The following is a 17500-nucleotide window of genomic DNA, read 5'->3' on the forward strand; positions in this document are numbered from 1 at the left end:
AGGAGAGGAGGTCCACCCTGCTGCTGGACAGGTCAGGAGAGGAGGTCCACCCTGCTGGACAGATCAGGAGAGGAGGTCCACCCTGAGGTCCACCCTGCTGTTGGACAGGTCAGGAGAGGAGGTCCACCCTGCTGCTGGACAGGTCAGGAGAGGAGGTCCACCCTGCTGCTGGACAGGTCAGGAGAGGAGGTCCACCCTGCTGCTGGACAGGTCAGGAGAGGAGGTCCACCCTGTTGGACAGGTCAGGAGAGGAGGTCCACCCTGCTGGACAGGTCAGGAGAGGAGGTCCACCCTGCTGGACAGATCAGGAGAGGAGGTCCACCCTGCTGGACAGATCAGGAGAGGAGGTCCACCCTGCTGGACAGGTCAGGAGAGGAGGTCCACCCTGCTGGACAGATCAGGAGAGGAGGTCCACCCTGAGGTCCACCCTGCTGCTGGACAGGTCAGGAGAGGAGGTCCACCCTGCTGCTGGACAGGTCAGGAGAGGAGGTCCACCCTGCTGCTGGACAGGTCAGGAGAGGAGGTCCACCCTGCTGCTGGACAGGTCAGGAGAGGCGGTCCACCTTGCTGCTGGACACACCGGAACACCCACAACACGTGCTGGTTGACTCCACCCATCCTTTCTCCTGCTGGATTAAGAAAAAAATTAAAAAATTAAAAAAATAAAAAGGTCGCGAAACCGCTGAAATTTCTACGTTGGTTTTGATTCTGCCGTTAAGCACACTGGAATTTCTGTCTTTCATTGGAATACTGCATTCTGATTTGATCAATCAGTCGGGGGGAAGTGTATGGTTTTGTGACAAATCCCATCTTTTTATTATTATGGGTTTGGGTTTTTTTAAACATTGTGTTGGGGTATCCTGAAGGAACACATGGTAGGCTGGGGCGTGGAGACAGATGTGTAAGGTGTGGTATGGGACGCCACTTTTGTGAGACGAGAACATTTTCCTAACAAGGTCCGTCTCAAAAGCAAATACCTTTACATCGGCCTGTTTAACCTTTCTCAAAGAAAAGAACTGAAGTGGAGTATAAAGAAGAAAAAAAAGAAAAGAAAGAAAAACAAAACCCGAAAGAAGAGCAAACACACGGTCTGTCCACCCGCTTCATTTCGCTTTGGCCCTTCCTATTGTCGAAGGGAAATGTAAGTTCTTCATTTAACTCGGAGAGTTTTCTGTTTGACATGCAAACATCTTTTGCATTTAAGACATGTAAACGTTAAGTTGTGTGTGGGGGTTGGGGGTGGGTGGGTGGGCGGAGTGAGGGAGTGAGTGAGAGAGAGAGAGAGAGAGAGAGAGAGAGAAATTTGGTGTGCAAGATTTCTCTCTCCCACCCTCCATGTGTGTGTGTGTGTGTGTGTGAGAAAGAGAGAGAGAGAGAGAGAGAGAGATCTTGCACACCAAATTTCTCTCTCTCTCTCTCTCTCCCACCCTCCATGTGTGTGTGTGTGTGTGTGTGTGTGTGTGTGTGTGTGTGTGTGTGTGTGTGTGTGTGTTTCCTGAGACGTTATAAACATATCAAATGTTCAGAGATTTCCGTTTACCTAAAACCTCTAGTGTGCAGTTCCCCCTTTCCTATATAATTATATTTTACGGATGCAGCTTTCTTTGGAAAACCCAGACCACAAGTGTAGATTTTAGAATGTATTGTGTATGTCACACAGGTAGAGATTACCTCGGTGTTGTACATCAAGTGTATTCCGTGTTGCTTGTTTAACTCAGTACACAAATAGCTAGCTAGATAGATATTGTGTATATCACACGGGTAGAGATTACCTCGGTGTTGTACATCAAGTGCATTCCGTGTTGCTTGTTTAACTCAGTACACTAATAGATAGCTAGATAGATATTGTGTATGTCACACGGGTAGAGATTACCTCGGTGTTGTACATCAAGTGCATTCCGTGTTGCTTGTTTAACTCAGTACACTAATAGATAGCTAGATAGATATTGTGTATATCACACAGGTAGAGATTACCTCGGTGTTGTACATCAAGTGTATTCCGTGTTGCTTGTTTAACTCACTCAGTACGGCCAGTCCTCTCTTCTCCTCTACACAGACCCCTCGGATGTCCAGTGGGTGTCTCAATGACCCAACCTTTAGCTTCCGTCGTCAGAATTGTGGTATTCTTTGTCAACATTCACCTCTTCAGTATAAGAGCCTTCCGTTTGCAATATTTTGATGATGGTAACTGGGGTGAAACGCTGTTAACTTCGTCTCTTTCGCCGTTCGTATGGAGAGAGTTAATTCAGTACACAAATAGCTAGATAGATAGACAGATTACACAACAAAACACACGACTAGATAAACACGAGGAAAACACTGACTGATATGAGCACAGATCACACAATTTTTCACACAACACTTTCAGTTTCAATTTCTCGAGGAGGCGTTACTGCATTGGGACAAATCCATATGCGCTACACCACATCTGCTTGGCAGATGCCTGACAGCAGCATAACCCAACACACTCGTCAGGCCTTGAGTGCATGCTTACATATTTGTGTACCTATCAGAGTGGGTTTCTTTTTACATACTTTGACCAGAGGACAACACTCTCGTTGCCATGGGATCTTTTTCAGTGCGTCAAGTGCGTGCTGCACACGAGACCTCGGTTTATCGTCTCATCCGAAAGACTAGACGCTGAGTTTGATTTTCCAGTCTTGGGAGAAAGGGCGAGAGCGGGATTCGAACCCTCACCCTCATGTACTCTCTGTATTGGCAGCTGAGCATCTTAACCATTCTGCCACACTTCCTCCACTACAATGGGTGGGGAAGAGGCAAGGGGGAGGGGGAGGGGAGGGTAGAGGCTAGGAGGAGGAGGGGGAGGGTGGGGAGAGGGTAGGGGGTGGGTGGGGTAGGGGGAGTGGGGGAGAGGGTAGGGGGAGTGTGGGGTAGGGGGTGGGTGTGGTAGATGGGAGGGGGAGGGGGAGGGTTGGGAGAGGGTAGGGGGAGTGTGGGGTAAGGGGTGGGTGTGGTAGATGGGAGGGGGAGGGGGATAGAGGGGAGAGGGAGGGTGAGGGTGGGGTAGGGAGGCTGGGTAGAGGGGAGGGGATGGGCGGGGTAGAGGGGAGGAGGAGGTTGGGGTGGGGTGGGGAGGGTGGGGTAGGGGGGAGGGGGAGTGGGGATAGAGGGGAGGGGAAGGGTGGGGTAGAATGTAGTGGGGGAGTGGGGATAGAGGGGAGGGGTGGGGGATGAGGGTTTGGCACAGGGTAGGAGAGGTGGGTATGTGGTAGGGGGAGTTAGAAGGTGAGAGGGGTGGTGCAGATTACGGGTGGTTTCAGGGTGTGCACAGTGGAAGGGTTGACAACAATCAAAGCGGTGAGGGAAGCTCGCGGGGCCGGGTGGTGGGGTGGAAGACTCCTCTCGTTCCTGAGTACCTGTGGTGTACCCGCTGCCACCAGGCGACATGTCTCAGGTATAAAAGACGGAAGGCTGACTGGATAGGGACAGTGTGTGGTCTGTCTCACTGACTGACAACATTCAAAGTAAGTGGGTCTTTTGTTTCTTTTTCTTTTTTTCCTTCATTTTTTGTTTTTGTTTTTATAATTGAAAGTAATTAGTTATTCTGTTTGATCTGTGTGTGTGTGTGTGTGTGTGTGTGTGTGTGTCTTTTATTTTAGTTTTTTATTCTTTCTTTCGACCATATCCTATGTGCCTGTACTAGCTGGTCATCATGCAAGCTTTCACGTACGCAACATATACGCACGCACGCGCGCACGCCCCGCCCCCCCCCCTCCACACACACACACATACACACACACACACACACACTTAATAGTGATCATTTGCCTATTATTATAAGACTTGAATCCAAAATATCTCAGTGGATAGATCCAAACGAGGATAAGATTACAAAATATAATTACAGACTTGTGAACTGGGATAAATTCACATGTTTACTTTCATCGTTTCAAATTAACAACATAAACGATACAGACGTCAACAGTTTATATTCAATATTTACAAATGCAGTCATCACTGCTGCAACTGAATTTATTCCCAGGTACAAATTGGTTAAAGGTCATAAGCACTCTGGTAATATCTGGTGGAATGAGGCTTGTGAACCAGCAAAGAAAGAAAAGAAGTCAAAATTCAAAATATACTTAAAAGTACAATCCCTCCCAAATCATTTAGAGATGAAAAAGGCTAAAAATAAAGCAAGCGAAAAAGGCAGTACTGGTCGTCTTTCTGCACAAAGATATGCAAAAGGTATGGGAAAAACTAAAAACAATGAAAAATTAAACTGGACCATACAGATCTACCTTCAAATATTGAAAAGGCAGAGGTTTTTGCTGACATGGTTGTTATTCATAGTAGAAACACTGGTTTGTCAGAAGAAAATAGAAAGTATAGAGAAAGCCAAGAGAAAAATGAAGCATACCAAGTGTAAATGACCGATATATAAATAATGAAATAACACCAGATGAAATAAAATAATGTCTCTCAAATCTCGGCAGCTAAAAAAACATCAGTTGGTTTAGACGGAATTTCAAAAGAAATGTTGAGACATTTGCCCAGAAATTGACTGATTTCTTACACTTATTTTTAAAGAAATACTGGTCTGGTGGTGATATTCCTCTTGTATGGAAACAATCGTTCGTCCCCAAAGTTCAAAATATGGGACTACGCCTCATACTTAGAGCCATGAGGTCCACGCCGATCCATGACATGGAGAAAACTGCTAACATTGAGCCCCTGGAGAGAAGACGCGACCTGAAAGTCCTGATGCAGGGAGAGAAGCTCAGAAGACTGCCCTCACATCACCTACACCACAGACTGGAGCAGCCCACCAAGAACCGTCTCAAACGTCAGAGCCTCAACCACCAGTATAAAGCACTCAGAGCGCAGCACAGCGATGTTCTGGCGGCAAAAGGGGAGTCTTGCACTGCCCTTGCCTTGCCTGACTGGAGGCTCGACCAAGAGATAGGGGCCACCATCAGCCTCAGAGTTCCTGGCATCACCACCAAAGACCAGCAACCAGCTACTCTCAAGATCCTGACTCTGGCCATGATAGAGGAATCCTACCCAGCCAGCTCCTGGACCCATGTATACACGGACGGATCAGCGGAGGAAGCCACACACAACGGAGGCAGTGGTGTCTACGTCAGATTTCCCGATGGAGAGCACAGTAGCATCGCACTCCCTGGAGGAAAGCTCTGCTCCAATTTCAGAGCTGAAGTCCTGGCCATCAAAACAGCAGCAGAATTCCTCTCCTCCTGTGGGAAGCCCCTTGGCAGCATCTCCATCTTCACTGACTCCATGTCCATACTCCAGGCCCTTGACTCCCCTGATCCTGGTCCACTGATCCAGTCCCTTAAGGCCTCCCTCACAACCCTTATCCAAACAGCCCCAACGACCCTCCAGTGGGTGCCTGCACATGTAGGCCTCCCAGGCAACGAGCGTGCAGACCACCTTGCTAAGGAAGGAAGCCAGCTCACGCAGCCAACCTTTCCTGCCACGTATGAGGAAGCAAAAACTCTCCTCCGCAGCAGATTCCGAAGAGGCTGGGTCACCCTGAACGGAGGCTACCAGGCACACCAGGATCCCATCAGGACACTGGAGAGGAGACACCAGACTACCATCTACCGCCTTCGCACAGGACACTGCTGCCTCCGAGCACACCTGAAGAGGATTGGAGTGGCAGCCACATCCCTATGTGATTGCGGCCAGGCTGACCAGACCCCATCCCATATTCTCCAAGACTGCCCCCTGTATGAGAAGATGCGGCAGCAGTCCTGGCCTGGGGGTGCTGACCTCAACACCAAGCTCTGGGGGACGGCACCCGATCTTCACCGGACGTCCGAGTTTGTGGCATCCCTCGGACTTCGCCCCTGACTGCGTAGCTGTCGAACGCAAAAGAAAGAAAGAAAGTTCGTCCCAATACACAAACAGGGCAAACACAGAACAGATAAAAAAAAAAAAAAAGTTATCGACCAATTGCCTTAACACCGCATGTGTGCAAACTAATGGAAAAAATTGTTTTAAAAAGACTTGTTCATTATCGTGAGAAGCATAGTGTAATTCCTATAAACCAAGCTGGCTTTAGAAACGGTAGATCCTCCACAGAACATCTTGTCAAACTGACTACACAGGTAAAGCAACAGTTTGCAAGGCAAAAAAACGTACTAGCGACTTTTTTATGTGAAAAAAGCATACGACAAAGTGTGGCATGCTGGACTTTTATATATACTGAAAAATATCGGTATCACAGGGAACATGTATGATTACATTAGAAGTTGTTTTGTTTTTTATCAGATAGATTTATACAAGTAAGAATAGGACATACCTACTCAAACCCCAGACAATTACACATTGGTTACCTCAAGGATCAGTAATTTTGCCGATTTTATTCAATATATTATTAGCAGATGTACCTAACAAGCTAGCTAAAGATACAGTCTTGGTTCAATTTGCTGATGATATTTATTTATGGATGAAGGTGAAAATGAAAAATAAAACGCCGACTAGGACATTGAATTACACAAAGAAAATATACCAGCGGGAACTTGATAAAATCCGCAACTTTATGACAGAAAATGGCTTATCATTGTCAGAAAAACCAAATATGATGCTATTTAATACAGGATCAGACCCAGAAAAGATCCCCGTGTTTACAATAAATGGTACTATCATCAGATATGCACAGTCTGTTAAATTTTTGGGAGTCTATCTTTCTTCAAAACTTTCGTGGAATTATCATATTGACTATATACTAAACAAAGCAAGAAAAGGTCTAAATTTCCTTAAAATAATTTGTAAGCAGCACTGGGGGCAAGATACCAAAGCGTTGATATCTCTCGCTACCTCCCTCATACGTTCACACTTGACATACATTTAACAGGTATTTTTCACTGGCTCCACTACATTTGTTAAAGAAGCTGCACAGCATTGATTGTAAGGCTTATAAACTCGCTCTAGGTGTGCCCATTCTTACATCAAATTTAGGGACTTACAGAGAAGCAGGTGTTTTATCTCTTAATGAACAACAGAAAGCTTCAGCCGCGAAATTCGTTATCAAATCTTTTGTATATGAAACCTTTTCAAAAGAAGAAGCTAATTTGAGTTCACAAAAAGATTTTGCTAAAAGAGCTAAGACGATACAGTCTATGATATCCGTTAATACATGTACATCAGATATCATTTGTGCCACCGAATCAAAAGACAAGCAAATTGCAAAAATACCTCGTACTTTTTCACCAGTCCCTGAATGGGAGCAGTGTAAAGCTACCTTTGACATAGATTATACAGATTTATCCAAGAACCAGTCACCATTTCTGTTAAAAACTGAAGTACTCTCCCATATTGAAAATCAATATTCAAATTATCTAAAAATATACACAGATGGATCTGTTCTAGAAAATGGTAATTCAGGAGCAGCTTTTGTGATTCCTTCATTTAGAATAGAAGAATTATAATATATTGGCAGACAATATTCCATTTTCACAGCTGAACTTATAGCCATACTTATTACTTTAAATTATATTTCAGACATTCCGAAAACTGTATGTGAGATTTTATTATGTGTAGACTCGAAGTCAGTATTACAAGCTATAGAATCTCCAAATTCAAAGAAGTGAATTGAAATGACAATGGAAATAAAACATTATTCACCAACTGACAAAACAGGGCATTAATATAACCCTCTACTGGGTACCTTCACACTGTGGAATATCTTCAAATGAATGGGTAGACCAAGCAGCTAGAAGAGCAGCACGTAATTTCGAAGGTGCAATACAACTTGATATCCAGTTAGATCTACATGAATGCATTAGTAGTATAGAAAATGTATCTAGAATTTTCGATTTAAGAAATGCTTAAAGATTCAAATAATCAATATTACCAATGTTGTGTAAACATAAAGAATGCAGCTAATCCCAAACATTTTCTAAATTTGACACCAACAGCACATTCAAGACAAATTACAAGTCTAATGTATAATATTCGTTTAATGCCTTTCGTACAAAATTTTCTAAAAATATAAAATGTATATGCGGTAAGCAAATAACTGTAAGCCATCTACTCATTGATTGTCCAAACATAAGACATAATTCCAAAAGATGTAGTTGATGACTTTTCTTCCAATATTTCATTAGCCACTGAAATTGTCCAAACATAAGACATAATTCCAAAAGATGTAGTTGATGACTTTTCTTCCAATATTTCATTAGCCACTGAAAAGATTTTGAATAATTATTCACTGCATAGAATGTTTTTGGAAATTATAAAGTCCAGTCCAGTTGGTATCCTCCTTTGATGTATTATAATTAATGTTATTTATATTTAACAAAAGTCCCTCACCCGTGAACACTCCACACCCGGTTCCCCAAAGAGTTCTGGACTCATGTCTACACTGACGGCTCTGCGACAGATGCTATTTGGAACGGAGGGACAGGAGTCTATGTTCAGTATCCATGAGGCAGAGAAAAAAAGATCTGCCTTGCTACCGGCTTGTACTCCACCAGTTACAGACCCGAAGCAGAAGCCTTGAAAACAGCAGCAGCCCACATCGAGGTCAGCCCCTATGCCAGCCACAACGTTGTCTTCCTGACCAACGCCCTGTACATCATGCAGGCCTTTTAGTCCAACAGAGATCCAGAACTCAACGATCTGTCCTCTCTCGCCTCCCTGTGCACAAGGCACACAGTCACCCTGCAGTGGATTCCCTCCCACTGCAACGTGCTTGGCAACGAGACTGCCGACTCCCTGGCAAAGGAAGGCACTACGAAAGAGCAGATTGACAGGTCTACCAGCTACTCTAAATCCAGGACCATCATTAAGGCCAAGCTGCAGAACAAGTGGAAGCAGCAGCATCCACGCCACAACAGAGCAGACCTGTGCTACGTGCTGACTCGTCGAGAGCAGGTAGCCATTTTCAGGCTCAGGACAGGCCACAACCGCCTGAAACACCACCTATACACGAGACTCCGCATCGGCGACATAGAGCAGTGCCCCTGCAGAACAGACAGCCAGAACATCTGCTGCAGTCCTGCCCGCTCCACCAAGCGCTCCGAGAGAAAACCTGGCCCGACCCAATCCCAGCGGCCCGGAAGCTCTACGGAGGACTGGAGGACCTGCGACGTACTGCCGCCTTCGTCGAGGAGACGGGGAAATCGATCTGATAAATGACGAACGAGATAACTTTACCTTAACTTACCATACCTCGCATTACCGCGCCTTGCCTTCCTTACGTCACATTACCTCACTTTACCTTACCTTACCTTACCTTACCATACTTCACATCACCACACCTTGCCTTCCTTAAGTCACTTTACCTTACCTTACCTTACCTTACCTTACATCACTGCACCTTGCCTTCCTTAAGTCACTTTACCTTACCTTACCTTACATCACTGCACCTTGCCTTCCTTACGTCACTTTTCCGTACCTTACCTTACCTCACATCACCGCACCTTGCCTTCCTTACGTCACTTTTCCGTACCTTACCTTACCTTACCTTTCCTCATCGCACCTTATATTACCTTATCTCATTTTACTGTATCTCACTTTACCTGACCTGACCTGACCTGACCTGACCAAATTACCATTCATGTATCCATGACAACAATATGCATGCTGTATTGATAATTATAATGATTTGCCCCCCTTGTTTTATGCTACTCTTCACCCGTCCATGAATATTATCATCATCTGAGATGAAGAGACAAAAATACATGAACGAACGATGTTTCCCCTTCGAAGGCTGGATGAAAAAGAAACAAAACATTCTTACTCTTTCTCCATTACCCTCAGAAAATAAAATGCATTCACTTCAGTTCATCCACACTCCAGGCAGACTTCAGCATCAGCAGTAGGAAATCAGGGCCGATAACTGAGGGCAGTAGAGGATGTCCGGAACAGCGTGGTGGTTGCTGGCCCTGTGGGGCGCGTGCTGCATGCCGGGAGCGGAGGGCCACGGCCGCATGTTGCTGCCCCCCTCGCGCCCCACCGCCTGGAGGTTGGGGTTCGATTCTCCGGTCAACTATGACGACAACCAGCAGTACTGCGGAGGACGGGCGGTCAGTGAATTATCGTCTGGGGGGAGGGGGGAGGGGGGATTGGGGTGGAGGTGGTGGGGTGGGAGGAGGAGGTCGGGGAATGGTCGGGGATTTGTGTGGGGGTGGGGGCAGAGAAGAGGGGGGTGGGTGGGAGGGTATGACGATAGGGTATTGTGATCAGGGGGGTGGGTGGCAGGGCATGATGATAGGGTATTGTGATCAGGGGGGTGTGGGATGGTGGAGCATTGTGTTTAGGGTGGTGGGGGAGGATGGCGTGTTGTGTGTGTGGCGAGAGTGGGGGGATGGGGTATTGTGTGGGTGGTGGTTGGGGGGGGGGGGGGAAGGTTGGGGTATTGTGTGTGGTAGGGGGGATGGGGTATTGTGTGGGTGGTGGTTGGGGGGGGAAGGTTAGGGTATTGTGTGTGGTGGGGGGGGGATGGGGTATTGTGTGGGTGGTAGGGGGCGTGGGGGGTATTGTGTGTGGTGGTGGGGGGGGGGAGGAGGTTGGGGTATTGTGTGTGATAGTAACGGAATGTTGGAACGTGCGGGTGCGCATATATATATATATGTATTTGGTATATGTGTGTATGTGGCTGGGGGGGAATATGGGCGTATGTTTGTCTGCATGTTTTACATTTACTTGCTTATTTGCTTATTTATCATTATTGTCTTTTTATTCTGTTATTATTATTATTATTTTTTCTTTTTTTTTCTTTTTTTCTCCCCAAGGCCTAAGCGCGTTGGGTTACGCTGCTGGTCAGGCATCTGCTTGGCAGATGTGGTGTAGCTTATATCGATTTGTCCGAACGCAGTGACGCCTCCTTGAGCTACTGAAACTGGTACCGTGCAGTCCAGAACACAAACAGATGCGGCATTTGTGGGCAGGTGCACAAAAAATTCGGGTACAAGTGCGGCATTTGCGGCGACCCGTGGCAGCCAAGCCCGCGGCCCTACGAGCGCCCAGACGGAGCGCTGATCATGAAGGAGAACTTTGTCCTGAGCACGTACATCACCGGGTCCGTCATTACCGCTTCCATTCAGATCACCGCGTCACACCTGGTGGGGGATGTTTGTGAGTGGGGTGGGGGGTGGGGGGAAGGTTGGGACGTGGTCTGTGTGTGGGGGGGGGAGGAGGGGGGGAGAACGGCGTGGGGGTAGGGTGTGTGTGTGTGTGTGTGTGTGTGTGTGTGTGTGTGTGTGGTCTATCTATCTATATATCTATATGTATGCATACATAAATCTCTCTCTGTGTATATATATATATATATATATATATATATATATATATATATATATATATATGGGGGAGGGGGGGGCATGCATGAGCGCGCACGTGCGTGTACACCTGCAACACGGTGTGTCTGACCGCACGCCCTCCACGCCCCCAACACCCACACCCACACCCCACCCGTCACTGTCCCATTTGTTGCTGGGTGAAACGTGCAGGGGTACTTTGAGTTCTACCTGTGTAACGTGGACGAGCTACCCGACCCTGTGGAGGCCACCCACGACTGTCTGCACAGGCACCTGCTGCGGATGCCCAGCGAGGGTGGGGCCACCCGCTACACCCAGGTCAGCCGGGGTGTGCACGAGATCTCCCTGCAGCTGCCAGCAGGCCTCGTGTGTCACCACTGTGTGCTGCAGTGGAAGTATAAGGCAGGTGAGGGCACAGAGGGAGAGGGGGGAGGGGGAGAGAGAGAGGGGGGAGAGAGGGGGAGAAAGATGGGGGGAGAGGGGGGAGAGAGGGGGGGGAGAAAGAGATGGGGGAGAGGGGGGAGAGAGGGGGGAGAAAGAGATGGGGGAGAGGGGGGGAGAGAGAGGGGGGAGAAAGAGATGGGGGAGAGGGGGGGAGAGAGATGGGGGAGAAAGAGATGGGGGGAGAGAGGGGGAGAAAGAGATGGGGGAGAGAGAGGGGGGGAGAAAGAGATGGGGGGAGAGTGGGGAGAAAGAGATGGGGGGAGAGGGGGGAGAGAGAGGGGGGAGAAAGAGATGAGGGAGAGGGGGGAGAAAGAGATGGGGGAGAGGGGGGAGAGAGAGGGGGAGAAAGAGATGGGGGGAGAGGGGGGAGAAAGAGATGGGGGGAGAGGGGGGAGAGAGAGGGGGGAGAGAGAGGGGGAGAAAGAGATGGGGGGAGAGGGGGGAGAGAGAGGGGGGAGAAAGAGATGGGGGAGAAAGAGATGGGGGGAGAGGGGGGAGAGAGAGGGGGAGAAAGAGATGGGGGAGATAGGGGAGAGAGAGGGGGGAGATAGAGGGGGAGAAAGAGATGGGGGGCGAGGGGGGGGGCGAAACGAAACGAATTTTTATTTAACGAGGGTAGTGGAGTTAGCACAGCTGCTTTTTTACATCTAGCCCTCAAGGGCAAAGAAGAAAAGGGGGGGGGAAGCAAACAAAAAAACAAACAAAAAGCAAATGCAACACACACACACACACACACACACACACACACACACACACACACACAATTACATATGAAAATAAAAGGCATAAATGAAAGCATGTACATTAACTAATTAGGGATAGAGGTGGAAGGAGATGGGGAGAGAGAATGAGAGAGGGAGGGGGAGAAAAAAGGGGAGAGTGAGAGGAAGGAGAGAGAGAGGGAGGAAGAGACAAGACAAGACATGACAAGACAAGACAGTCTGCTGAACTGGGCTATTTGCCCATTTCAAAGGGGGCAGTGGGGTGGGGACGAAAATAAGATGCAAAAAATAACAGCGTTCATTCACATTGCATGCCAATGGTTTTAGTTTACCTTACCTGTCCACATAGCACGACCTTAACTGGAATGCCCTTTTTATGTAAATAGTTGTTGTTGTAATCAGTTTAACGTCTTTCCACTTGAAGTGATATTAGACGAAAAAAAACACAAAAGCAAAAACAAAACAAAAACAAACAAACAAACACAAATCCCGTGGTGGGGGTATGGGTTGTGGGAGGGGGAGGGGTAAAAGTGTGTGTATGTGTGGAAGGTGAATAGGGAGAGACAACGCTAGGGAAAATGGAAACGTTATAAACGTCAATCTCAAACAACTGTAACAACTATAACAAATGGACTACGCAGCAAACTATGTAAATAGTGACTTCCATTGAGTGTTTCACGTTGCTGTGGCAAGGCTTTCTCCAGTTCGATAGCAGGGCGACCATCCCCAACATCAGTGGGTCTTGAAGTGGCGGATAGAGGGACGGCCCCCAGATATAAGGGTTAGCTGCGAAATAAGCTAGATCCTTGTCTAGACGAATAAGCAGTCCAGACCAAGTGGCGGTGTTCCTACCAGGACGGGGTGGAGTGACGCGTGGTACCGTCACCCTTAAAACAAAGCTCCATGTGTCCTAAGACGGGTTCATCACGCGGGTAGGAGGCGCGTTTAAACCTCTAGCCCCCTTAAACAGGAGCTTCCCAGCTATGGGCTGAATGCAAAGACTTCAACGGCGGAGCAGGCGGAAGAGGAAACTCCTACTTTCCCCAATGGCTGCAACGGCGGATGAAGGCACTCACCTGAAGCCCCTTGTGTATATGTAGATAAAGGATGGATGATGGACAGAGAGGGTTCTATAGCCCTGTAAGGCTGCTTCTCTAGAGCAGACAGCCTTGATCAAAATCACTCAGCCTGCCGAAGACGGAGTGTGTCAGCCACGGCGCTGTTCTGGGTCAGGTTAGGACATACACGCAACATGGACACGGTCATGTGTCAGACTACCTTAACGTCATGGCGCCCGTTCCTATCAGCGACAACCCGGGAGGAACGGAGCCGGGCCCTTGACCTCAAGAGGGTCCGCCCAGGCGACCGGTGCCTCTGCTAACTCGGTGGTCAGGGGAAGGCAGAGAGGAGCGTCTGACCCAACAAACCAGCCAACCAACATCAACCTCAGGGTGGCCCTGTGGAATGCAGAGGGACTAAACAAGAAACCAGAACTGCAGGAATTTCTTCAACGCAGAATAGATGTCATCTGCATTCAAGAAACACATCAGAAAGAACCTCAGAGACTCTTCATCAGAGGCTACGAGGCCTTCAGACAAGACCAAGAGGACAGACACCAAGGAGGAATCATCACCCTGGTCAAGAACTCCACTCCTGCAGTAGACATTCTGTGATCTGGAAAGGTAGAACTGGAACACCACACCATCAAGCTTCACGTACCTAGCGGAGACCCCTTCCTCACCAACTGCTACACCCCTCCTGCCTCCAGTCTTGTGGTACACAAAGTGAAGCTTGAGGAATCAGAGCACTTTGTGACTGGAGACTTCAACAGCCACTCCCCAAGCTGGGGCTACGAGGAAATGGATCTACGTGGTGAGGATTCAGAGGACTGGATGATGGAAAACGAGCTCATTTTGATCAGTCAACCAGACGACAAGCCCTCAAGAGCATGGAAAACAACGTCAACACCAGATCTTGCAATGGCCACAGAAGACGTCCACAAATTCACCTCCAGAGATATCAGCTTTTCCTGACTAATGAATTGTTTGTGAATTAATGATAAAAGAATGAAACTATGATCTGTTGCGCTATAGTTGTGTCTAAATCCAGTTTGTACTTCATTTAGCAACTTGTTTTCTACTATCCAAATAGCTAAACGTTTATTTAGAATGTAACAAAACGTTTTCTGCAGACATTCAACAAAGATTACCTCTGTACTTATCTGGTAAATTTGCATCACCTTTTTTTCTATATTGGCTGGACAATGGCTTCTGACCATGCATGTGGAAATGAACCTGAATGGAGAGGGGGCGAGAGAGAGACGGGTTTATAGATAGATTTGACACAGAGAGAGACAGGGAGGGAGACACACAGAGAGACAGAGAGAGAGACAGAGACAGAGAGAGACACATAGAGAGAGACGGGTTTATAGATTTGACACAGAGAGAGACAGGGAGAGACAGAGAGAGACGGGTTTATAGATAGATTTGACACAGAGAGAGACAGGGAGAGACAGAGAGAGGCGGGTTTATAGATAGATTTCACACAGAGAGAGACAGGGAGAGACAGAGAGAGACGGGTTTATAGATAGATTTCACACACAGAGAGACAGGGAGGGAGACACAGAGAGAGAGACAGGGAGACAGACAGACAGACATACAGGCGGAGATATAGGGAGAGGGAGGGAGAGAGAGGGAGGGAGAGGGGGCGACAGAGACAGACAGACAGACATAGAGAGGAATGAGAGAGAATAAACGGAAAGACGAAATAGATAAATAAATAAATGAATGATAATAATAATAATACTATTAATAATAATGATGATAATAATGATGATAATAATGATGAGGAGGAGGAGGAATGATGAATGACCACACACTACAGGCAACGACTGGCACTACGGATGTAAAGGCTGTGGACCCCAGGAGGAATTCTACTCATGCGCCGACCTCAGCGTCACCCGGCAGGACGGCTCCCTGCCCACACGCCCAACCCCCGCCGCCACCACCACCCAGGACCCTTACCACTACGTACCCGTATCGCTGAGGCCCGCCATCGCCTCCCCATCCCCTCCCGGGCAGAACGAGACGCAACGAGACCCGCCCACGGAGGCCATGCTGAGGTTCTTCCTGTGCACGTTCTGCGTGGGGCAGCTGCTTGGCAGCGGGGAACTGCCCCAAGTCTGTGTGGGCAAGGTGGACTCGGTCCGTGCCTGTCCCAGGTCCCTGCCATGACCTGACCTCATCCTGTCCTGTCCTGTCCCAGGTCTCTGCCATGACCTGACCTCATCCTGTCCTGTCCTGTCCTGTCCTGTCCCAGGTCCCTGCCATGACCTGACCTCATCCTGTCCTGTCCTGTCCCAGGTCTCTGCCATGACCTGACCTCATCCTGTCCTGTCCTGTCCTGTCCTGTCCTGTCCCAGGTCCCTGCCATGACCTGACCTCGCCCTGTCCTGTCCTGTCGGCTGCCCCGTCGGGTCGGGTCGGGAAAGGTCAGGTCAGGTTCGGTGAAAGGTCAGGTCAGGTTGGGTGAAAGGTCAGGTCAGGTTGGGTCAGGTCGAGAAAGCTCAGGTCAGGTTCGGTGAAAGGTCAGGTCAGGTCAAGTGTTGGATTTCAGGTGCAGCCTTGTTAAAGTCATGCATGACCCTGTATCCTGGTGGTTGTTTTTCAAAGAATAAACACTGCAGATCGTTTGTTGGTGTGGTGAGCTGGACTGGTTGGTTGTACCCCCAGAGAGTCGTCCAACGACACGTCACCCGTAGAGCGGAACTTGTGACGTCACTGAATGCACGTTGGCAGTGAACGTTCTTGTCGTATCCACTTTCTGTGCACACCCTGTCTTCTCTTCATGACTGTGTTTTCTTTCTTTCTTTCTCTAGTTTAACTCACTCAGTACAGCCAGTCCTCTCTTCTCCTCTACACAGACCCCTCGGATGCCCAGTGGGTGTCTGAATGACCCAACCTTTAGCTTCCGTCGTTAGAATTGTGGTATTCTTTGTCAACATTCACCTCTTCAGTATAAGAGCCTTCCGCTTCCAATATTTTGATGATGGTAATTGGGGTGAAATGCTGTTAGCGTCGTCTCTTTCGCCGTTCGTATGGAGAGAGTTAACGCCTGTTCACTGTTCAGTGATATTAAACGGGTGGGGGTGGGGGAATGAAGTATGTGTATGCGTGCGTGTTGGGGTTTGGGGTGATGAAAAGAGATAGTGGGATGACCGAGACAGGGGAGACATAAAGCGTCAGAGGTTAAAAGGAAGAGCTGAGAAGAATTGGACTGACTGAGAGTAAAGTATAACAATCTCAAACATTCCTATAACAGGATAAAGCATGCTTATTATAACAAACATAATCAATCAAAGGTAGACACCAAGTGGAATTTGATTCAAACATTCAGAAAATTGTCGGAATAATAGTTATTCAAAACATCTTCTGAAGACAAATAGTATATGCGTTCTATGGAAACTGGTCAGAGCGCTTTTGAAAGACGTGTGCTTATTCTTGGACACTCGACAAGAATATGATATACATTTACTTCTTTTCCGCATAAACACTATGTTTTTGCAATATTTTGTACGTAGGGCTTTTAAACGAAATCGATGAATTAAACTTATAATCGGTCTTGACTGGGAGGCAGATTATTCAAGAAAGCCTTGGAGTTGCTCGCTGTAACTGCCTTTATACAGTGGCGGTAATATCGGCAGTCTGAATCCTTTAGCCTATTAATTAGTCGATCAAGGGAAACTTTCTCAATACATCTATAACATTCTTGTAAATCTAATGGTATACTGAGAAGGATTGAGCCTTCACAAATGCGCGCTGCCACTCTGTCAGCCTGATCTGCCCACTCAATGAAGAAATCCCACAGTGTGAAGGCACCCAAATCAAAGTTACATAATTGTTTTGATCGACAGTATTAGTATCAGTATCAGTAGCTCAAGGAGGCGTCACTGCGTTCGGACAAATCCATTTACGCTACACCACATCTGCCAAGCAGATGCCTGACCAGCAGCACAACGCAACGCGCAAGTCTGGCTTTGAGAAAAAAAACAATTTTTTTTTTCAATTAAAATTTTTTTTTTTTAAT

General features: G+C 47.6%; 1 protein-coding gene across 1 annotated transcript; it reads left to right on the top strand.

The window, feature by feature from the left end:
- Nucleotides 1-3350: 3350 nt before the first annotated feature.
- Nucleotides 3351-15697, top strand: LOC143277958 (uncharacterized). The gene is made up of 5 exons (XM_076582941.1): nucleotides 3351-3485; nucleotides 9790-10016; nucleotides 10881-11054; nucleotides 11442-11655; nucleotides 15299-15697. The coding sequence occupies exons 2-5, from the start codon at nucleotides 9846-9848 to the stop codon at nucleotides 15646-15648; spliced, it is 909 nt and encodes a 302-aa protein (XP_076439056.1). The 5' UTR covers nucleotides 3351-3485; nucleotides 9790-9845; the 3' UTR covers nucleotides 15649-15697.
- The last annotated feature ends 1803 nt before the right edge of the window (nucleotides 15698-17500 follow it).

This window comes from Babylonia areolata, chromosome 35 (assembly GCF_041734735.1).
Source record: "Babylonia areolata isolate BAREFJ2019XMU chromosome 35, ASM4173473v1, whole genome shotgun sequence".
Lineage (NCBI taxonomy): Eukaryota > Metazoa > Mollusca > Gastropoda > Neogastropoda > Buccinidae > Babylonia > Babylonia areolata.

Excerpts from the sequence above, each read along its gene's own strand:
- LOC143277958 (XM_076582941.1), top strand. The coding sequence starts at position 9,846 with ATGTCCGGAACAGCGTGGTGGTTGCTGGCCCTGTGGGGCGCGTGCTGC. Across the intron at positions 10,017-10,880 it reads AGTACTGCGGAGGACGGGCG|GTGCACAAAAAATTCGGGTA; the intron begins GTCAGTGAATTA and ends ATTTGTGGGCAG. Across the intron at positions 11,656-15,298 it reads GCAGTGGAAGTATAAGGCAG|GCAACGACTGGCACTACGGA; the intron begins GTGAGGGCACAG and ends CACACACTACAG.